Here is a 23,287-nt window from a genome sequence, read left to right on the forward strand (position 1 = left end):
CTGTAGTACATAAAGCATAGCTGCTCCCACCAGCCTGCAAAACAAAACAACTAAACAAGCAAATAGAAAAAAAAAATGTACCTCAGCAGCTCCAAGCACGGGACTTTTATCTCCTCTGGTTCAGAGAGTCTGGCTCTTCTAGTTGAATTTAGATTTTATTTAAATTGTATTTCTCCTTCTCTTTAGGCATCTGTTTCCTCCTGCTACTGGCCACAGTCTGAGAGTTGGGACTGGCAGCAGTGTTGGCTTTGGGCTTGGGACTGGTAAATATGCATTTTACTGCTGGGGTGGAGTGGCTCAGTGCTTGGTCACCTTGGAAGGATCACAGTAAGCCACTGTGCTGGGGTCCTGAGCCATGCATAGGTATTCATGCGTGCAAGGACATATTGTATAACCGTGCAATTGTCCAGGTGTGGTGGAGTTAACTTGTTAGATGTGCTCTTGTTTTTACTGCCTCTGCCAGGGGTGTACGTTTACTATGCTAGAAGCTGGGGCAGTTTGGCTTGATCGAGGGTAGTTTTTGGCTACGGCCACATTTGATACGTTTCGGTGCCATGAGTAGTTCAAACTATGTGAATTTCACAATGGGGCGGGTTCATCCAGATTCTTAATTGTCGGTGGTGTTCCCAGAGGTAATTCTTTGGCTTTCAGCTCTCCCTTGGAGGTAGGCATGAGGCCAGGGGCGGGGAAGGTGGTCGTGCAGAGGAAAAGGGGACTACGCAATCTGGAGAGGAAACTGGCCAATTTAAGACGTCCTGGATGCGACCCAGTAGCGGAGGCAACTAACTCCAGCAGGGCAAATGTGGGAGCCCCGCAAAACTCTTAATTCACGCAAGGAGAACGGCGAGGTGTGCGCGCAGACAACCAGACGCACGCTCGCGGCGCTTGCTGCCTTGACTTCCCCATCCTTGCGGGGGAGGGGCCGGAGTCGCAGCCGAGGCCGCAGAGCCGAGAAAGTGCGCGAAGGGGACGCGCTGCGAGCGCACACGTGACGGCGCGGCGCCGAGCCGAGCGGGACCCGGCGGCGGCGGCGGCGGCAGCGGCGGGCGCAGCGGGGTGGCCCGGAGCGGCGCGGGCGGCCTGGAGCCCCGGGAGCGGCGCGCGCGGCCCCGGCCCCGGCCCAGCCGCTGTCCCGGCCTCGCGCTGCACATTCTCTCCTGGCGGCGGCGCCACCTGCAGTAGCGTTCGCCCGAACATGGCGACACGGAGCAGCAGGAGGGAGTCGCGACTCCCCTTCCTATTCACCCTGGTCGCGTTGCTGCCGCCCGGGGCTCTCTGCGAGGTTTGGACGCAGAGACTGCAAGGTGGCCGCGCGCCCTTGCCCCAGGACCGGGGTTTCCGCGTGGTGCAGGGCGACCCGCGCGAGCTGCGGCTGTGGGCGCGCGGGGATGCCAGGGGGGCGAGCCCCGCGGGCGAGAAGCCGCTCCGGACGCGACGGAGCGCTGCCCTGCAGCCTGAGCCCATCAAGGTGTACGGACAGGTGAGCAGTTTTGCAGCCCTCTTCCTTCCAGCTCTTTCCTCTCTCTGCACTTCCTCACCCCCACATCCATCCTTTGCAGTCGCCTCCCAGGTGCAGGCACTACTGGGGACTTCCCGGCTTGCATTTGTTTTTTTCCCCCTCATGTGAGTATAACCGTCAGCCCTTGAATCGCATTGATCTTTCTTCTTCTCGTCGATTTTAGCAAACGTATTCCAGGTAACTCTCTCGGGGTGCAGTGCACATTTCCCCAGGGTATGTGTAGACCGGTTTAGTTTCCGGCAGGTACAGGAGGGGTGCAGCTTCATTTTCACATCTGGATAAAAAACGGGCTTTCTTTAGTGTATTCTCAGTTGAAGGCGAGTACCCTGCAGTTGCAGTGCACTTAACACAGGGGCGGGCGGAGGGGGTTTCCACACTTAACCATCCTGAACCCCAGTGAAGGTGGGGAAAACTGAAATCTCAGCCCCTGTCCTTGTACAGTCAAAGAAGAGGGTGTGTGTGCGTGTGTATGCACACATGTGTGCACGCACGCAATGGCTGAATTTTTTGTTTATTTTTGTGGGGGTGTGAGGTTCGATCCATCCCCTGTTTCAAGATAAAGACTTTATTTTGGTCAGGAATATTCCTCATGGCACTTGGGAATTTCAAAAGACTGCAAGACATTTGGTGGGCATTATTATTCAGTAAGTGATATATTTCTATCCAGGCAATGGGTTTATTAGATCATAAGTAACATGAATTTCACTTTTGTGGCCAGACTTTTGGCTAGGAAATGCAAACCAAGTTTGTAGGTTAGTATCAGCACTGGCAAGATTAATTTGCCCATGTTATTGCCTCGTGAGACTCCCAGTTCTGCAGTGAAGGTCGGTGGGGGAGAAAAGGTGGGACCCATGGAGGTGGTAAACGTTCAGAGTCAAACTGTTCCCTTTTAAAGTGGAAATTAAAAGATTAGCCTGAGTTCTGTCTTTCTTCACTTATTTTGCCAAAGCCAGTTCCTCCTTCAGGAAATATGTAGAGTTAAATGTTCAACCCTTGGAGCCAGGAAGCACCTTATAAACCATGTCACCCTATTGTGTCTATTTCTTGGTGAAGAAACCCAAGTGCCAGAAGATGAAGTGACTAGTCCAAGGTCATTCCAGGAAGGGTTGCTTGCTCTTTTTTGTTTTTGTCTGCAGTTTCACTGATCTTTGGGTGCTGGGAGTCAACCTGTCTTTATACAGGGCTTCTTAAATAATTCCTTTCTAAAATCAGATGTATGTGGTTCTAAAGGGAGAGAGTGGTGGTGAGTGGGCAGAAGCATTTAATTTTCACCATCAGCTCCCGGACAGGAGGAGTGTGTGTCAGGGGTCTGTTGGAGCCCATCTGCTCCATTCCACTTGGGCGCAGATCCTTGCCCCTCTTCTCACCCCCATCTGAAACTTGTATTTTGTATTGTTGGAAAGATGTCAGCAAGGTCCTTGCTTTCCACAGGGAGCTTGGGGCTGGTGAGTGAGTGTGAGTGTGTTTTGTGTGTGTGTGTGTGTGGGGGGTGGGTAGTGGGTAGGGATAGACACTCCCTTTTTCACTGAGTCTTCCCAACTGGCCCAGTTCTAGGGGCTTAGAGTGGGAGGGATGGTGGACAGTCCCTTCCAGAGCTCCATTCTCCTTAAGATGTAGTTTTGGTTGAAGGAGGAGCTTTCTGGTTTCAAAAATACGTAGGCAGGTACCATTTCTTCTTTGGGTTTGGTTTGTGAGTCTCCTGGGGATTTGAACCAGGTTAGAGATGAACTCTGTTTTCACTGGGAGTAACTCCCAAACTCTTGGCTTTTGTGTTTCTGGGCCGGCCGGACTGGGTTTAGTTCAGCTGAAGGACGCAGAGCCATCAGGGGAGCTCAGTGAGGAATTCGCACCGAAGAGTGAATACCCAAGACAGTGTTTTTCCTGTTCTGTTGCTGCCTTCCTGTGCCCTTATTCTCTGTCACCTTGAGGTTCATGAAAAATGGCATTGACTTTACTCTTTAGTGATGTGAGTCAGATAGAAGGAAGAACTTCCCGGTATGGGCTTTCCGTCACAGGTCATATCTGTGTGGACCTTTCAGACTGCAAAATTGGAATCAGTGACTAAAGGGGTTTAGGGCTCTTTTGGGAGCTCCAGATTCACATCTATTTGTAATGGCCTTTCTAGCAAGGGGGAACATTTGCCTCTTTTTCCTGGGACAGACACAGTTATGAATAATATCCCTTTCACTCAAAAGTGTCAGGATGCAACTATAAATCATATGGTCATCCTCCTCTGGCCTCATGCCGAGTTCCACTTTATAATCCCCTTTCAAGTTTTAAACCTAAGCAACTGAAGTATTTTCTGTTAGTGTTGCTTGGAGTTTGGTTCTGTGAGGGTACAGATGAGATGAGTACAATTTTATCCCTGTTTTCTGGAAACTTACAGTGTTTTTTTTTTTGTTTGTTTGTTTTGTTTACCGGGGATTGAACTCAGGGGCGCTTGACCCCTGAGCCACATCCCCAGCCCTAGTTTGTATTTTATTTAGAGACAAGGGTCTTACTGAGCTGCTTAGCACCTTGCTTTTGCTGAGGCTGGCTTTGAACTCACAATTTCCTGCCTCAGCCTCCTGAGCTGCTAGGATTATAGGCATGCACCACTGCAACCTGCAGGAAACTTTACAAAGTTAAACTTAGTTTAAGGAGGAGATAAAGCAGATGCAGATAGGGCAGGTAAATGTCCTGGAAGTGAACAAGTACACATGGACACACTAAATCAGCCCCACCTCCACTGTGATACATTAGTAGTCAGGGCTCAGAATGTTAAGGGGTGGGTGGGATCAGATGTGCAGCTCCTTGTCTTCTGATCTTGGTGAGGCTAAGGGAACACCATGAGCTGCAGGCAGAAGCTACTCAAAAGAAGAGGGCTGAGAGGTAATGGGAAGGCCACCCACCAGCTTCAGGGAGAAGAGAATGGAAGGCTTTTTCAGGAGAATATACGTGTCTGAGGAAGAGCCTGTGTTGGCATTGATGTTGGTCCCCCCCCCCCCACCCTGCTCATCAATGGAGTAAATTTAGCTTTGTTATTTTGTGCATATTTCTCCTTGGATTCTCTCGTGGGAGACTGGTTTTTGATGCCATTACTTAGAGGCATGTTTGTAATAATCAAAACCAATGTGCTGTCAAGTATTAGGACTTCTCTGCCCAAGTTCAAAAGTTTAGAAGATAAGCCTTTTGTTAAAAGGCCAAGTTCAAGAAGGGATACCATCCTTCTTGCCACATTGATTTCCTCCCATCCCATGCTTCTGTGCCATTATGCCTGCTTTGTCCTGTGCCTGAAAGTTCTTCCCCACTCTTGTCCTTGCTTGGAAAACACCTGTTTCATTCAAAAATATCCAAGGAATTCCTCTGGTTACTCCCAGGCTCCAGTGGGAGTCCTGTGTTGTAATTACCTAAGTGTCCCATCCCTCTGTGTGCTCCATAGGGCATAGAGTTAGCTTTTCCATGTTTCCCCAGCTGTGGGAATATCTGTGGACCAACTGCATACCTGGAAGAAGAGAGGCCTGGAGGGTGGGGCACACATTCAAGTCATATAAAAGGTATTTGTAAGGAGGACCATTGTGAACCCACAAATGAATAGTCAAAGTGCATTAGCTCAGCGGGTGGTGAGGAAGTAAATGGCATGGCCCTGGGGTCGTATAGCCCTGATTTTCCTGTGCTGTCTGGGAGGACTGTCATTGGTTTGTGCTAATGGCATTGTTTTGGGGGAAAAATCCTTTGGAACAAAGCACAAAACCTAACAGGATTTACAGGTTTATTTTGCTTCCAACGAGCTCTTACTTCATAATTTCTATATTTTACAGGACAGGGCATATTCAGTGTCCTGATTTGAGACTGAAAATAAGGTGTCTGTTACAGCACAAGGCCCTGGGACAAAGGATGTCCTTTGGGAGTGGTGTACTGCTTGGCTTTAGATCTCTTTTTGAGTAGATTGCATGACACACTGGCTCTGGAAAGAATTGGCTAGTTGATTCTGAAGTCAGGATGTTTGACCTGTGTGCTTCCAAATGAAGATGAGAAGGCAAAGTGTTTGCTGTTTTGAGTTGGCTTCTACCTCAGAGAAGACTTGCTTGGCTTCTTGGGTTGGCTCAGTAAGGGATGTGACCTTGAAAAACTTCCTGGTGGCACTTGGCATCTCTTATTGAATTCTATGCAGTCTCTGGCCACTGTTTTAGTTCATTTGGAGTTTGCCTGCCACGGGGTTGGAGGGTGGACGAGGCTTTGAAGGGTGAAAGTGGGCCAGGACAGGAGTGAGATTGAAAAAAAAGGGGTAAAATAAAAAAATTATCTAACTTGTTTATTTAACCTTCAACAGGTAATGTGTGTTTACAAAACCAATTTGTGCTAAGGAGTATGTAGTGACAAGTAAATTTCCTCCCATTTCCTGCCCTCATTCATCTCAGGCCCCTTCTCAGTTGGCAACCAATGTCATCAGGTTTTTGCATAACCTTCTAGAGTTATTCTATGGATATATAATACAGATGCATGTAAAATTACAAACTTGAATTACCAGTGGCTTTCTGTGACCTGTAATCCTGGCATCATGTGTAATGAGATTAACTTTAGTTGTAAAATATGTTTTGACACTATGACTGTGAATAGTCTGGGTGTTATCTGAAGACTCATAGCATAAAACAGACGGTTGGTTCTTCTCCAGGCCAGGTGAAAGAAAGTGTCTTTCCATTTCCCTTAGAGGGTTCCTGTGGGCCAGGGGAGCATCATTCTGGAGTCTTCTCCTAATTTGGAGAAATGTTGGCAAGCAGCTCTGTAGAATGTAGGGCCCAGGTTTGTGAGAATATCAGAATGTAGAGATCACAGATCTTGCTCTTAACTTGCGTTCTTTTCTAGAATGTTTTCATTATATTCTGTAAAATGAAGTTAATAGTATGCTTAATAAATTGCTTTGAGACCTGGGATCCATGAGGCAGATCCTAGCAGCAATGAACATCCCAAAGCAAAGGATAGATGTTGTAGGAATATTTTACCATCAGAGTTTAGTCTGTTAGAGATCTCAGCCATCTTTGTAGTGTCATTGTTTAATCCCAGGGCAGAGATAGATGGAGCCAGCCCTGTCCTGTCCACTGTAACAGAGGGACACAGGGGCATTCTAATAATCTCCAGAGCAGGTAATCCCCCAAATAATTTATTCGCTTTTGCTTATGTACTTTTTTTTTTTTTAAAAAGCATCAGTTTATACTCTTAATTAAATTTTGCATAGGTGAATATTAAATGAGTTTGCATCCTTCAAGTGCCAATATAGGAAATGGTGGCATAGTGTGTTTAGGGAAAGCCAATTTAGAGTTTAAAATATTCAACAATAATCCAGTTGTAGATAACACATAGAAATGTATTAAAAGTGGGGTATTGTGATGACCTTTTCTTCATTTATTTAGATTTAAATAAATATTATGGAAATTCAAGGAGAGCTCACTATTTTTTGGACTGAATATTTGGGGATTAGCATCCTCCCCTCCAGTGATCTGGGCTAGAGGGAGGAGATATTCTCTTTGTTAATGAGAATGGGCTCTTCCTGTTCATTCTCTAGGTATGCCAGAATCTACTGAATGGCATATTCAGTCCAGCCACGTACATGCAAAAATCAATTTCCCTCCGTTTAAAATGAGCCACAGTTAATTTCGACCTAATTTATTGGCTTATCGACCTGTGAACCTTGGGCCTTCGAAGAAGTAGCCTGGCTGGTCTGCTCCCATCAAAGTGGCTGATGATGCTAAAAACTGGAAAAGGCAGGGTGGGCTGCTGGTCATGATTAAGATTTGGGTTTCATCCTATGTTACTATGTGATGCTTAGTTTTTAAATTAAAAATGAGGAATGCTTTATGCATATGGAGGTGGGTTTCATGAAAAAAGGACTTCACAGCAATCACAACCAGAATAGTGAATTAAAAAGCAAATACAAAATCATATTATCTACTGGGTGTTTGTATATATATATATATGTGTATATATGTATATTATTATATGCTTATAATTATATACATATAAAATCTATTATATACATATAAAATAATTATGTAATTACATGCATATAAAATCTGTATCTGTATCTTTGTGCTATGGATTGAACCTATGGCCTGTGCATCCTGAGCACTTGCTGTATCACTGAGCTGCACCTCCAGCCCCGGGTGATGGCTAATTATAATGGTGACAGCAGTGCCCATGTTACTGATACTAGTTAGGAGCCAGATGATCCTACTTTTCTGGCCTTATGACAGATCCTCAATAGAACACCGTTTGATAGATGTTTCTGCAGTGATGATGTTCAGTAGCTGTGTGTTCAGTATGTCTAGTGGACAGCCATAGGTGGCCATTGAGCACTTGAAGTGTGGTTTAGTGTGACTGAAGAATTTTCTTTAATTTTAATGAATTTAAAGTTGTGCAATAGCTGCATGTGGCTCTCAGCTGGCTGCTGGATAGACACTGTGGTTCTGATGGGTTGCAAGGGGGGCTCCTTTCCCTACTGTAGGCGACCTTTGCTTCACCCAAGAGAGGTTAGAGCCCAGGCCTGCGTTTCTGAGCATCACAAACAGGGGGAGTGGGAGCAAGTGCTGAAGGCTTCATCGAAACCCAGGGATTTGGAGGCTGCTGACTAGCCCATTGAGTGTTAGGAGATGGTGTTAGGAGATATAGGGATGTGTCAGGGGACCTTGGAGGGCAGGTGGGCACAGTGGTCATCTTTGGGGGATACTGCACAGTTGTTTCCTTGAATCAGTCACTTAGGCCCCAAGGGGTGACTTTTCACAAGGGCCACCCAAACCTCTGTGCCTTCGCTTGTGATTTGGCCTTGTGCAGACAGCCCACTCGTGTTGGGGCTGTGCTGAGGTGCCATGCAGATCCCGTGCATTCTGTGTAGCAGTGAAAGATGTAAACAGTGCCTTAACAGCAGGGCTATCTCCCCGCCCCTGGCCTCCACTTCCTGCGCTCTTGTTGACTTACCTCACTGTAGCTGGGTCTGTCTTTCATCCCTTCAACCTTTCAGGCTGGCACAAAGACAAACAATGGAGGCGTGTGGTCTTCATCATTGCATGTAAACCTCCCCCCCTCCTCGCTGGCTGGCCCTTTAACTTAGCATGCCATTGCTGTTGCTGCTGCTGCAGGCTCTTGGCTTGGAAAATCGGGACCCTTCATGATGATTTATCTCCAGTCCCCTGAATTAGATTAAAAACACAGCTAAGAATGCTCAGAGAGGCAGGCTGATGTGATCATATCCCAAATCTGAGTGGCAGACAAGGGCAATAAAAAGATGTACGTATATCAAATGCGTTTTGTGTCGTGTAGGGGCCAAGGTACTGCTTATTACCCCCCCCCCCCTTTGTTTTTCCCCTGATGAAGGTAATTGAAAGAGCTTTGATTATGTAGAAAGGAAGGCTAGCCTGGTGAGTGAAGATGTTTTCTCCAATAATTGTGGATTGGAGAGAGGCCTGGGGAAGATGGCCAGGGTGATACTGAGGTGGAATAAATGTGGGTGTGAACAATGACTGGGTCCTCAGTAGGGATTTTAATATGATGGGGGACTGAGATGAAGGGCATCCTACTTTGATGGGCAAGTGAGCTGAGGGGTAGGGTCTAGATGTTTAACTCTTGGGAACCTTTGTTTTCGGAAGTGCATGGGCTGATTTCATAGGTCCTGGGGGGAAGTAGTAAAAGACACCTGGGGAGAGAGACTAGTTCAGGGACAGTCACTGGGGAGACTCAAGTGGGTGCCTGTGAGGTGTCAAGCTGCGGAGTGAGGGGCACAGATTCCCTCATCCTCAGAGGATGCTTAAGAGACAGCACCGTGTAGGCCTGCCCTGGGAACTGAGAAGAAAGGCTGTAGCTCATCAGTTGTGCTGCCCCAGGGACTCTGCAGAGGAACCACTGGAGGCAGGGACAATAGAGTTGGGTGAAGGCCTGGGGAAGCTGGGAGTTTTCGCAAGCACTTGAATATTTTAACCCTGTGTTCAGCCAGTGCAGCGGTGCACACCTGTAATCCCAAAGACTCAGTAGGCTAAGCAACTTAGTGGAGACCCTGTCTCAAAATAAAAAATAAAAAGGGCTGGGGATGTGGCTCAGTGGTTAGGTGCCCCTGGGTTCAATCCTTGGTACAAAAAAACAAAAACAAAAAACCTGTGCTCAATTAATGGCATAACATGAGACTCTGTACCTGTGACTTACCTTCCCCCAAATTCTCTTGAGTAGTTAAAAACAGTCTTGCAGTTCACTGTGCACAGGGATTTGCTGCATTTGGCAAGGTGTGCTGGGCGAGCAGGGGTGGTAGTAGTGGCGATGGCAATACGCAGTTGATTGCAGAAACCAGCCTGGAGTAACTGGAGGAGAAGCATTAGGAGTGGATGTGGGAAGCTGGGGAGAGGTGAAAGAGCTATCAGAACCAAGCTAGAGAGTTCAGCAAGCTGAGGAGTGTTCCCCCAGTGCTTCCTGTTGCTGAGCCCTCTTGCTAGCTCAGAAGCCACCCCTGGTACTGAGAAATTGGCCATGTTTTGGGGGTTAACATGCTGGTCTTTCTCCGTTAGTCTTGTTTAGAGCTTCTCTCCCAGTGTGGGAAAGGAGCCTTTGTCAGGTCTCATGTCTTTGGCTCTGGGATGTCATGTTTAATTGCTTTCCCTTTGGTGAGGGAAATCTGGAAAATGGAGTCATCTGGGTGCTGTACCCTCAGGACTTGGATGGAGATAGGGCTCCCCCCAGGTTTCTGAGCCCTGTTGTGGAAGATTTCCCGAAAGTGTTAGTTGGCCACAAGGTCGGAGCTTGACTCAAGCATGTGGTGTTTTGTCATTTTCCTTGTGTTACTGCTTGCTCTTAGGTCCCCATGTTCTGACCCTGGTGCTGTGAATGTTGATTTTTTTTTTCTTTTTCTTAAATGTGGAGCCATTTTATGAAGAACGACTTATTTCAGTGGAGAGCCATTTGGACTTGAAATGATATTTATGGACTTTGAAGTTTATGAAAATACATTCATGGTTTACATCTCATTTGCTTCTTTTACAACAGTCTTGCAAACTTGGGAAGAATTATTAGTCATCTCATTTTACAGACGAGTTTCTTATAGTTCAGAAAGAGAAGTGATTTGCCCCAAGTTAGACAGCTGGTAAATTGTAAAACCCAAGACTTAGACCAAGACTCAAACCGAGCCACTGATGCATTTGCCCCTCTCACATGATCTAGTGAAATTTTTGCTCTCAGGCAGGATCCATGGCTTTTTCACTGTGTGCTCCCTTTTTTCCCTTTTAAAACCCAGAGGACCCAGCGGCTCTGGAGGCTGAGGCAGGAGGATGGAGAGTTCAAAGCCAGCCTCAGCAATGGTGAGGTGCTAAGCAACTCAGTGAGACCCTGTCTCTAAATAAACTACAAATAGGCTGGGGATGTGGCTCAGTGGTGGAGTGCCCCTGTTCAATCCCTGGTACCAAAACAACAACAACAACAACAACAACAACAACGAACCCAGAGGACTCTGTAACCCTCCCTCTTCCTGGGCTCTCCTTGCTGCACTGGTCTTGTAACTCTTAAAATGCAGCAAGTTCCAGGTCCTTCCCAACCCAGCCCTGGCTCTCCTCTAGGTCTGGGTCACTCTTCTCTGCCCCACCTTCTCTACCCCTACCTCCTCCCTGCTCCCTGTCACCCTTACCTGATAACATCACCTAGAGGTCCTCTCCCCCTTGCATTGTCACTCCTCTGCAACAGTCAGGTCTCTTGCTCAACAACTGGAGTTTAATCATATTCATTGAATTTCTTGTTTAATGCTTGTTTCTTTGACTAATTTAAGGGCCATGAGGCAGGATTTAGAAGTCAGCTGTTTTCCAGGCACCTAGCATAGCATCTGGTTTATAGTAAGTGCTCAATAAATATTTATTGAATGAATGAAATAAGAAGCTATTTATAGTGAAGCTGCAGAGCCAAACAGGAGAGAAAGTGGGTGGTCTGGAACCCTCTTCAGGGCCCCTAGAAATGGCTTTGGACTCCTGGGGAAGCCTTGACTTATCAGTGTATCTGTGTGCCCTGCATGGGGCCCACATTTTAAGGCATCTGGAATACCACCTCCAAATCTCTGTCTGAGCTGAGCCTTGTCAGTGGCAGTTTAGATGATCTCTAAGGTTCTCTCTGGTGCTGGGGTTTCCTTCTTATTCTTACCCATTGGTAAATGGAGGGGTGATCCTGCTCATGACAGATTTTTTTTTTTTTTTTGGCTTCTTTTATTAGGGACCACTCCTAGAAGAACACATGTCATCATGTCATCACTGACTGACAAAGTGGTTCACCTGGAGGGAGAAGCACATGGCAGATAGGGTGCCCCTGCCAAGGATCAGTCAGGAGTGACTAAGTCAGTGAGAACATGGTAAAGAGGAAGGAAAAGGTGTGTGTGTGTGTGTGTGTGTGTGTGTGTGTGTGTGTGTGTGTGTGATCAGTATTTATTTATTTTTTCATCTAGTGGAATGCTAAGAATGACTCCAAGGTCCCTGTCCCTTTGTTTCCTCATCTATAAAGTGGACAGTGTGAACTTGTCAGGCTTGTGAGTTCCTCTGGTGAAGACAGCATCTTGAGGTACACCAAAGTCGAGGGAGTGCACTGAGATTCCAGGCACAGAGCTGTCTTTAGGGAACGCCCCGGAAACTAGATTCCAGCTCTCCTGAGGTGGAGAGTCCAGGGATGGTAATGAGCTTTCTAAATATAGTGAGAACAGGGTCTTGAAAGGGGACACTGGGAGGCGATTTGCATGCCTCGCATTTGGGTCTCATGGTTTGAGAAAACCTTGTTGTTCTTGGACCTCGGGAGTCTGTCTTTGGTTTCTGCAGGCCCTGTCGTATCCTCCAGTTCAGGGGACTGAGCGGCTGCCTCTGTCCTCAGACTTGAAGGACAGGATATTTGTTTTAGACTTCATTGCAGAATTTTAAAAATACTTCTTTGTATTTTGCTGCTAGTGAAGCCGAGAAATGAGCCAGATTGCCTTGTTTGTAGGGCTTCATACTGTGTTCTAGAAGAAAGCTGCGTAGGAGTGAGGACAGGCTGTGGATGTCTAGGACATCCTGAGCTCTGGGTTTGACCAATGTGAAGGAGGTAATGATGGAAGAAGTGAATGGGCAGAACATATGTGACCCATTCCAGGAAGGGCCCCATCTTCCTGAGTAGCTTAGACCACCATACAGACTCTGGTAGTTTTATTGGCAGCTTCTCAGGGCCGGTTCAGACATGGCAACCCTAATTTTCCCCGGAAGTACTCTGTGCATTCTTGCAGGTAAGAAATGATTAAAGAGCCTACAGGGTGCCTGCCACCCTTAGACCTCCGTGCATACATCATTGGTAGGTGAATGCATGACTAATCAGTACCTTCATACAACAAGCAATTTATTTCTTCCCTGCTATTTATAACCACCCAGAGCAGGAGGATTGGGTGGCAGCAGATTCTTCCTCCTACTCTGAATAATATGAGGCACATCGTTTCACCTCTTTGGATCATCAGGGCATGCTGGGGACCAAGAGATAGCCCTGGGGGTGGAGGTGATGTTTGATGAAGACACTGAGATGTGTCAGGGTGTGGGTGCTGACGATTGTTGTGAGCTGGCAGTGGACACTAGCCCCAAGTCTGCAGCCATTGCTCCAGCCGGGGACAGGAAGGCTTGTGTGGCTGCTCTGGCTCTGCAGATGATGCTGACAGCACTTTGAAGGATTGCCTTGGCCAGGGACCCAGTCCCCAGCCTGCCTTCTCTATGACTCATTCTAGCTGCATATTTTGGTAGCATGAGGGCTCGAGATGAGATGAAATGAAAGAAGTACGTATTGAGAGTGGGAGCTCCTAGGTATTGGATCCACACTGGAGAAGTATAATGTTGTACAGGTCAGAGAGGTTTTTTTTTTGTGTGTTTTTTTTCTTTTCAATTTATTAACAGTTTTGAAGAGAACAATTCCATAGCATTTAGTACATTCACTGTTGTGCAACCACCAGCTCTGTCTAGTTCCAAAATGTTTTCATCATTTTGCAAGAAAGGTCTCCTCTCTTCCCCTAACCCCTGCTTTCTCTCTCTGTGGATTTACTGCCCTGGATATTTCATATAAAGAGAATCATGCCATATGTGAGTGTGTATTTTTGACTTGGCATATTGTTTTCAAGGTTCATAAAGTCTTAACTGTAAAATCCCCAAAGACAACCACTCCCCTGAAAAAGAGTGACTCTCTAGCCCCTCTCATTTAGTCTCAGGTCCTGACTGAAGGCAAGGGACTGGACTAGATTCATTATTTCCCAAATAGGCTGCTTTGGAGACACTGGGCATCTGTCAAAAATACCAATTCCTGGGCTCCGTTTAGGGGGCTTCCCAATCAGTAATAGGTCTGGGTTGGGGCCTGTCCTGGTGATTCAGATCCTGGGCCAGGTCACCTCTGGGGGTTATCCTAACCACCTGCCTGTGAGCCTGGCAGAGAGAGTCCTGCCCTCCTTCCAGACGTTTGTGGTTCCTGGCTGTGGGTTCTGTTCAGAGAGTCCCCTGGCATGCGGTTTTTCTGTTTGCCTTCTGAGGGGAGGCACTGGGTTCCCTCCCTGCTGGCTTTACAGCTCCAATTAACTGTGTCTCATTTATCAGGCTCCAGCTATGCCTTGTGAGCCAGAGACCGAGAGGGAAGGTTGTTCACGCCCTGGGGTTGTCCTTATGACTGACTGCTCCTCAAGGTTATGTTCCTGCAAAAGCCACACTCCCACCTCCTCCCAGGCCCAGTCTTCTGGGTCAGTGTGTGGGACCTGAGTGGGAGAGGCTGGTTGGAGCATTTTGGAAGCCTGCAGCTGCCCCCAGGAGGCTGGTGACTCTGGGGGAGGACAGGGAGAGATCCCCCAGGAAGGAAAATCATCCAAACAAACTGGGAAGCACCGCTGACCTAACTAAAGGGCTCTTGCTATGGGAACCTGGTTTGTTCTTGTTTGGTTTGTTCAGGCTGCTGGGGGTGGCCCTGGGCTGCTGGCTCCCTGGTCACATTGCGTGGACAGGTCACTGCTGCCCGGAGAAGCCTGCTTTGACTTCTGCCTGCTTATCCCTGTAGGGGTGAGGGATAAGGAGGAGGAAGGTCAGGCCAGAGTAGAATGTATCTTTTGGCCTTAATCACATTGATAGCCTGCCCACCTCCCTGCTGGCTCCCCTGTCCTCTGGGTGCATCCATTCCAGCCTCTGAGTTTGGTCCTGAGCTTTTGGGGGATGGGCACCTGGGCTGCCTCAGGGATCAACCCTGACTCACCAGGGAGTTATTCTCATAACCAGGATGTGCCTGACATCTTGGCAAGAGGGCAGCGGAACTGTTTGTGTGCGTGCCTGGTGGCCATTTCTTGCCAGGGATTTGTTTTCTTTCCCTCCACTGGGCTGCCTTATACAGCCTGCTCTTAGGGACATCTGATAGAAGAGGATTTTTTTTTTTTTTTTTTTTTTAAATAGGTGTCTCACCAAGCTTGCCTGCTTAAGGTCTTTCTTCATAAAACAGCCCTTGGGTATTTTGATGCTTGTTTCTTGTGTTCAGTCTCACCCTTCACCCTTAGGACCAGTTGGGGGGATCCCATAAATCTCATGTCCTCTGCATCGAAAGCCCACAGTAAGTTGTTTTAGCCCTCTTGCCCACTCTGATCCCTGAGAGCTTTGTAGCCTGTTCAAAGAGTTGTCTGATGGTTACCTGCTAGAAGGGGCACTTTGACCATCTTCTTTGAGGATGCCTGGACCAAACATTGGAGAGCTTTTCATCCCAGACCCAGGGTGAACTTGGGTGGTTCAAGTAGGTCTCCAATCCTTTATCATATTGATATTTGCATAGTTCTCTATTCCCCTCTGGTTCCATGGGTGAGGGTGGATTTGTATGGGAGAGGACTGGTGAGCCTGAATTCCCGGGGGTCACAGATGCTTCCAGATTCTTTCCAGAAATGTGGACTGGAAGTAGAGCAAGAGGAAGAGGGAAGGTTGGAGGGAGACTTTAGTGGTTTGGGAGATTCCCTTAGCTGCTTTTGCCTGTAGCATCCTAGGTTAAATAATTTATTTCTGTTTCTTATTTGCACTCTTCTGTTGATGCTTGCCTGGACTTATCTATAGGGAATGGGAAGTGACAGTTTGGACTAACGTATTTTCCTAAAAATATATCAAGGGTCTTTTTCTTTAAAGAGGTCTCATTTCAAATGTTTTTCAAAAGAATTTGGATCCTAGATCAAATTAAATGCAGGTGCTTAAAACCCAAAGCAGAGCTGTTAGGGATTAGCTCCTTGGTGTATGGGGCTGCCAAGTTTGTGGCCCAGGTGTTTCTCTTTTCCCTGGTGACATCTGAGAGCACCCCATGGAGTGGGTGTGGCAAGTTAGGGTGTGGTGGGGAGGAGGGGAAGGAAGGAGAAAGGAGGTGTGGGGAGGGTAGGATTTTCCACTGCAGAGTCCTGATAAAGTGGCTTCAAGAGCAGGTTGAGCCAGACTTGAACTTTCATTAGTCCAAGAGTTGGTGGTAGGGGTGGTGCTGCGTGCCACCCAGGCTAGACCCTGCAAGGCACCAGGAGTCCCCAAGCAGCCAGGATGGCTGATGGAACAGGCATATCTCAGAGGTCCTGATTCGGAGGACCTTGTTCTGCTTCTAGATATTGCACCAGCTGCCAGAAGATCGGTTTGTGTCTTCATCAGTTTGCTCCCCACACAGGTTTTGTGAAACAAAACGCCAGCCCTCAAACTGGTGTCCATCAGTGAACAGTGACACAAGATAAGATCCTGTGTGCTCAGGGTAGTATGGCCTCTGGATGGTAAAATAAGAGGAAGAAAAGTAAGGCAGTTAGTGTTAGGTAAAGTAAACATAACCAAAGAGAAGTAGCCTTTTTTCTGAGGCTATCTTTCCTCAGTTTTAACAGATGGGTCCCAAAAGCCCGGTGGTATAAACATATCTTCCAGTTATAGGAGAAGTTCAAGGTGAGTATCACTCCTCCATGGGGGGCCTTCTCCCAGAGACCCAGGCTCCTCTGTCCTGTAGCTTCGCCCTCCTCCAGGACTCCAGTCCTTTGAATGCAGCCTGCAGATGGGGAAAGAAAACAGGACTGTGTGTGGGCCTGTAGTGGCCCTGAGAACCCCCTCTCACAGACCATTGCCTGGAACGTGGTCCTAGGGCCACACTTGATGCGAGGCAGCCCGGGCAAGGGTCTGCAGTGTCATCAGGAAGCAAAGGAAGCAGATTGAGAGGGTAGCTCAGCTCTGACACCATGGCTGTTTTTGTCATTATCCTTACCTAGCAAAATAGAAGGTGCCACCCAGTCCTCTGTTGGCCTTTCTACCTATTTTTATTTTATTGGTTTACAGAATCAAAAGCTTGGGAACGTCTGTTAGCAATAATCCAAAGGTCATTTCTGTTGGGTTCTGGTAAACATTTCCTTACTTGCAACACTTTAAAAATAAATTTAAAGATACCTCACAATGATGACTTCCTCTTGTTTCCCATCATGAATCGAAAGTGAATAATGGTGACCCCCAGGCCAGGGGAAAACATTTCCAGAATTGGAAAAGCATGCAGTCTTTCTGGCCTGTGGATTTTTGAAACTTATATTTTAATTTTTATTGACACAATTACATATTTCTCAGGTACACACTGTAATATTTCAATACATGTACACAATGGAATGATCAGGTAATTGGCATATCCAGGTAATGGTTCTGATCACTGGTGGATGTATGACCTCAAACATTGAACATTTCTTTGTCTTGAGAACATTCAAAATCTTCTCTATTAGCTCTTTTGAAATATAGAATTAATTGTGGTTAGCCTTCGTTATCTCACAGTGCTATATAACATTGGAAGTTATTCCTTCCAGCTGCTCTCCTGTGCCATTAGCCATTCTTTCTCCGTCCCAGCTTCTTGTCCTTTTTTTTTTTTTTGAATGGGAGAGATATTTCTTTTTTTTTTTTTTAATTTATTTTTTAGTTTTAGGTGGACACAATATCTTTATTTTACATTTATGTGGTGCTGAGGTCCGAACCCAGGGCCTCATGCATGCTAGGCGCGCACTCTACCACTGAGCCACAGTCCCAGCCCTGGGAGAGAGATTTCAATATTTTGGTTTTCGTGCCACCCATATGGACTAAGGATCAGAGGAACAGGGGATTGATGTGACAAAGGACAAAAGTGAAGCAAAAAAATTGGTTAGGTCAATGAGACCCTGAGAAGATTTCTGCAATCTAATGATACTCACAATTTCATGGAATGTAACCAGGGCACTAGTATTTCTTCTGAGGGAAGCTAAGTCTGGAAAAGCGTGTGTAGCAGGGAGAATAGACCCTGCTGGCTCAGTGACTCACATCTCAGAATTCTGTCCTTTCTGAGTGACCAAGGAGGGAAAAGTCTAGGTTTTCCATGGGTGTGGCCGTTTCTCATGGGGGTCCTGATTCCTGTATTGGTCTCTTTCAGGTCAGTCTGAATGATTCCCACAATCAGATGGTGGTGCACTGGGCTGGAGAGAAAAGCAACGTGATCGTGGCCTTAGCTCGGGACAGCCTGGCCTTGGCGAGGCCCAAGAGCAGTGACGTGAGTATTTGTGTTACTCTGGGCACTTCTCAATGCTGTCAACGTGCCCTTTCTGATCCCCTGGGATTAATGTGCCAGAAAACATACTGGGTAATTGGACTTATATGAGAGGGAGGAGAATCTGGAGTTAATATACATATCCCTTGTTTACTAAATATGGAGAGGTGAGGTCAGTGTCTCAGGCAGCGGGGAAGGTGTGATTACCTTCCTGAAGTGATGAGTGGTCTGAATCTTTCCCTCTGCTCAACAAAGTGCCAGAAGAGTGTTCCTGAGCAGAGCTGCCTGCCTGGAGCTGTGCCAAATGGAATCAAATTGGTCTTTTCCATGTGCTGATGTCTTCTAACCCATCACTGATGGGGGAGCTGTTGAAAATGGATTTTCTCACATTCTTAAGGGCATGTAATAGATTGGGTGCTTTGAAGACAGGAGATCAAACTCAAAGGCCAGGCAGATAAAGGGCAGGAGGGAAGCCACTGGGCATTTACAACACTCTTTACATCTCTAAAGGAAAAAGGTCTCTCCCATTTTTTTGAAGTCTGTGGCCCACTTGGCCAATAGGCCATTTCTTCATATCTTAGTTCAGATGTGGTGACTGGGACTTGGTTGCTGTTGGAGAGGTATTAGTGTTACTGCTGTGGACCGGTGACGAGTCCTTGCTTCCCCAGTGTTGAAGAATAACACCAGAGAAGCCTGCTGAGGCAAGGTCAGAGTAGAAATTAGAAGTTCATTAAAGGACGCCAGAAAAGACTTCTCCTGGAGGAAGAAGGGGACCCAAGAGGTGGAATCCGTGGAAGGGCGGTTGTTTCCCCTTTTTATAGTTTTCGGTGATAGAATGTAGGTGGGAAGGCCCAGGGGTGGGACACTGGTGGGCCCAAGAACTAATCTGGGCAGGAAGGACTCCAGAGGCAGCATCTTCAAGTTTGCTGTTCATTAACATTTCTTTGGGATGGGCTATCTTCAAATCTATTGGGGGCTGTTTCCTGGACTTCATTAACATTTCAAGAGTTGCTCAAGGGTGAATTCATTCTCATGGCCTCCATTTTAGATTTCACTCAGTATTAGACCTGATTTACCTAACTACACTGACTACCTAACTTTAAATCTGGCTTCACTAGGAAGTACTTCTGAGGGGCGCTGCTGATTGGCTCTGTGCTCTGGGTGCCACACAGGAGGCAGAGCCCAAAATGGCCAGATCTGACTGTTCAGGAGAAGCCCAGAGGTCTGAATTTTTATGTGAAACTGCTGAGTCTTACCAGTTGGCAGCTGATGTATAGTTTTACAAACACCACGCGGGCCAAGTAAAATCTATGAAAGGGTCAGGACTGGCCCGTGCATCCCCAGTCTGTAGCCTGTGTTCCAGACTTCTTGAGGGCAGGAGGAACAGCCCTGCCCCAGATCAGGGTCTGCCATGGTAAAGAAGTGTGAGTCTGTGGACACATCAAACACCACAGAGCTTTGTCCTGGCCAGAGGAAACCTGATGAACTTACTAGCACTCACACCAGGCTTTACGTAGTTTTGTAATTTTTGAGTACAGAGTTGGTCTTTGTGAGGTACCTTCTTGAATATCCGCTGTTTGGGTTGGATGTGTTCAGAGGTAGGTGACTGGAGGGAGCCCCCGGGAGCTATTTTCTAGTGAGTTGAATTAGGGCAACCACTGGCAGGGAGGGCCAGAGAAGGACTGGCCATCATGATGCATAGTTTTGTGTTTGCAGCCATGGTGCGTGGGAAACCGCTATAGCTGGTGGCCAGTCTGGGTATATAGAGCTTTGGAGCAGACCTAGACTTGTTTGGGGCCCTGACTCTGACCCATTTATAAATGAGGTCAGAGTTTGTGAGCAGCAGCTCTGGCCACAGATGGCTGTGAATGGCTGCCTGCTGGCTCCCGGGTACTCTGTAGGTACTACCTGTGTGTGTCAACTCCATCATTGCTCCGTGGTGTCCCTTTTGGGCACAGGAGCCGATTTCTGGATTCTACTGTGTTGAGAAATCTTCCTTAGGGTTTTTATACATTTTATTTTTTTTTGTCCAAAAAATATTTTTTTGCAAGGTAGGGAAAAGAACAACATTGTTTTATATTTTTCCTGCACAGATGGGAGCTTAGAGGCATAAAGGGATTTGCATGAGGTCACTCAGCATATCAGTGGGGGACTTTGGGGCTGATAAGAATTAAACCCAATTGTGTATGCCATGTGTGAGGCTGTGGTTTCACTGCAATGACCAACCGCACTGACAGCTGCACATGCTGGGTCTCCCCTCAGTCCTGGGTGAACCAGGAGGGTTGGTCTCCCTCAGCATTGCCAGTCCATCCAGCCGGGCTCTTACTCTGTGTAAATATTTGGGTGTGTCCTACTAAGGGCTCATTGAACATTTGAAGTGATTAACTATTCTAGAATGAAATATGAGATAAAATTAAATGGAAAGGAGACTTAATGCCCAGAGTTAATAAACAGGTATGGCAGAAATTTCCTGCATCGTATACAAACTGCATTAAAGAATTGGTAGATGAAACTGAGATGTTCTGATGTGAAAAGTTAATGCAAAAATAAACTATGACTCAGAGGCAGAGTTGTTGGTGTTGGGGGAGTGGTAACGATCCAAATTGTCTTTAAAGAAGACTGAAAGCATGGTTCATAAGACTGGGTCAGAAGCCTGAGGAAAAAGAACTTACACTGATTAGAACCTGCAGGAGAGGTGGGACTTGGCCAACATCATCATGCATATTCAGTATGTAAAGTAGGGTGGATCTGGATGCTGGAATCCCAGAGGGTTTGCTCTTAAGCAGGAAAAAAGAGAAGTCATCACCTGTTGAACTTGTAACCTGGTGATTCTGTGAAGAATGGAGCCCGTGGGACTGATTTTTTTCTGTGATGAGGTGATGAAGTGAAACAACAGATGTGGCTTATCTTGACCCTTCCTTAATCTTGATTCCTTCTCTCTCATGATATGTGTTACAAAGTACTCAGGTGTGACATAATTGGCCAAAGAGCATCCAAGAGCATCCTGAGATAGTGTCTACCGGAAGATCAGAATCGAACAGGAAAGATGCCATGAATGATTGGTTTCACCACCCTTATTAGCAGCGGAGTCTGTGTAGCCTGCGGGAGGCTGGTGTCTGGCTTAGCACAGACTCTGAAATCAGAATGTCTGGGTTGGGATCTTGGCTCTGCCATTCATTAGCAGTCTGCCCTTAGGCCAGATTGTTTACTGTCTCTAGGTCTTTGTTCTACTAAACTTTCTGTTACCATAATAAAATACTTGATATTATCAACTTATAAAGAGAAAAGATTTATTTTGGCTCAGTTTTGGAGGTTCCAGTCCATAACTGTTGGACCCATTGGTTTTAGACCTCTGGTGGGGGTATTGGATGGCAATAGTGGGGAAGCCTATGGCAGAGCCATACCAATGACATCATGTGCCCAGGGGATAGAGGGAACAAGGAGGGGACCTAGCCCCTATAGTTCCCTTCAGGGCCACATTCTCAAGAACCTAAAGACATCCCATTAGGCTCCACTTCTTAAAGGTTCCACCACCTTCCAATGTATCCCCGCCTGGGGACCAAGCCTTTCATTCATGGGCCTTTGAGGGAGATTTAAGATCTAAACCATAGCAATGTTTTCATTTATTACTGAGATGGTGCTTGTAAAACCTTGCTACTCAAAATGCAGTATCTGGGTTGGCCACATGGGTGTTTTCTGGGAGCTGGTTAGAAATGTAGAATTTGGGGACTGGCAATGTAGCTCACTGGAAGACTAGCAGGCACAATGTCCTGGGTTTGATCCCCAATACCACACACATAACAAAAGTGCAGAGTTAAATGTCGAATTTCAGGTTCCACCCCAGACTTGAATTAGGTCCTGCTGAATTAGTGTCCTGCTGGGTGATTTGTAAGCATATTAAAATTTGAGAAGCACTGCTATAAAGGACTTGAGCAGTGCCAAATGTGATGGTTTTTTTTTTTTTTTTTTGGTACATTACAGTTGTCTTCTTCCTCCTCATTATTATTGTAGTTTTAAAATACAGGGAAGAGAATTTTGAGCTGTTCATTTTGAAGGACCATATTTATAGGAGAGAAAATGGTCTAACTGGCAGCTTGGTAGTTTAGTAACTCTTCCGGTGCTGAATTTTGTTCTTTAGGGAATAGTGTCCTGTTGAGGTCAGAGAGGACTAATTAGTGCAGAGCCCTGTCTGGATGAAAACAGCAATTGCAGCACAAGACAGGGAGAGCAGGGCGTCTGCCCCAGTTTTTGGAGGTCACCGTGGACAGTGTGTGAGCCACGTCATATTGCCGGGAATAGAAGACAGCAAATTCTGGTTGCTCTTGGGGGTGCTGTCTGAGGACCAGGAAGCCATCAGTCAGCTTGAGGTTCAGTCAGCACTGTCAGAGGCCTTTAGTATGCTGTTCAGTGTGTGCCAGTGGGTAACTTGCCTTATGGTCTTTTGTCAATTAAACACAAATAAGAATTGTGAGAATTATGGTTTGTGTCTGGAATGTACCCCAGAAGTTCATGTGTTGAAGGCTTGGTCCTCAGTGCAGCCATGCCCAGAGGTCAGAAGTGATCTGATAAGGAGGGCTGTGACCTCATCAGTGGATTAATTAATCCATCCATAGCTGAGAGGATCCCAAGGAGGAGGTGGCAACTGTAGGCAGGTGGGGCATGGTTGAAGGAAGCAGGTCACTGGAGGTGTGCCCTGGGGCTCTGTTTTGTTCCTGGTCCCTTCTTTGATTTCTGCTTCCTGGCTGCTGAGAGCTGAGCAGCTTTCTCCTGCCACCACACCCTTCCGCGCATGACTTTCTGTCTCACCTAGGGCCCAAGGCCATGGAGCCTGCTGACTAAGGTCTGAAACCTCTGAAACTGTCAGCCAAAATAAACTTCTCTTCCTTCAAATTGTTTTTGTCAGGTTTTTGGTCACAGTGACAAAAAAAAGCTGACAGACATAAAGGGATAAAAAAGATTATGTTGGAATTGTTCAACCTATAGAGGGCCAGGAATGTCAATGAACAATCTTCCATAATGTTCAGGCATAGGGTGAGCACTTACATATCTACTCTTTACTTCTATTAAGTATAAGACCCAAGAGATTTTTATTTTTAACTTCTTTTGTGGTGCTGGGGATTGAACCCAGGGCTTAATGCATGGTAGGCAGCCCTCTGCACTGAGCTGCTCCCCCAGCCCTAAGAGACGGGGGTCATTGGCTGGTGGGAAATGAGGAGGGGCTTTTTGGTAGTGAGGATGTTTTTTCCTGGAAGTGTGAGAATC

General features: G+C 46.7%; 1 protein-coding gene across 1 annotated transcript in view; it reads left to right on the forward strand.

Moving 5' to 3' along the window:
- Positions 1-1,195: 1,195 nt before the first annotated feature.
- Sorl1 (sortilin related receptor 1) overlaps positions 1,196-23,287 on the forward strand; it is a 165,111-nt gene continuing 143,019 nt past the window's right edge. Inside the window, exons 1-2 of the mRNA XM_077796964.1 lie at positions 1,196-1,480; positions 17,912-18,028. Coding sequence (XP_077653090.1) covers positions 1,196-1,480; positions 17,912-18,028 — 402 coding nt within the window. The remainder of the gene's footprint in view (positions 1,481-17,911; positions 18,029-23,287) is intronic.

This window comes from Urocitellus parryii, chromosome 4 (genome assembly GCF_045843805.1).
Source record: "Urocitellus parryii isolate mUroPar1 chromosome 4, mUroPar1.hap1, whole genome shotgun sequence".
Taxonomy (NCBI): Eukaryota; Metazoa; Chordata; class Mammalia; order Rodentia; family Sciuridae; genus Urocitellus; species Urocitellus parryii.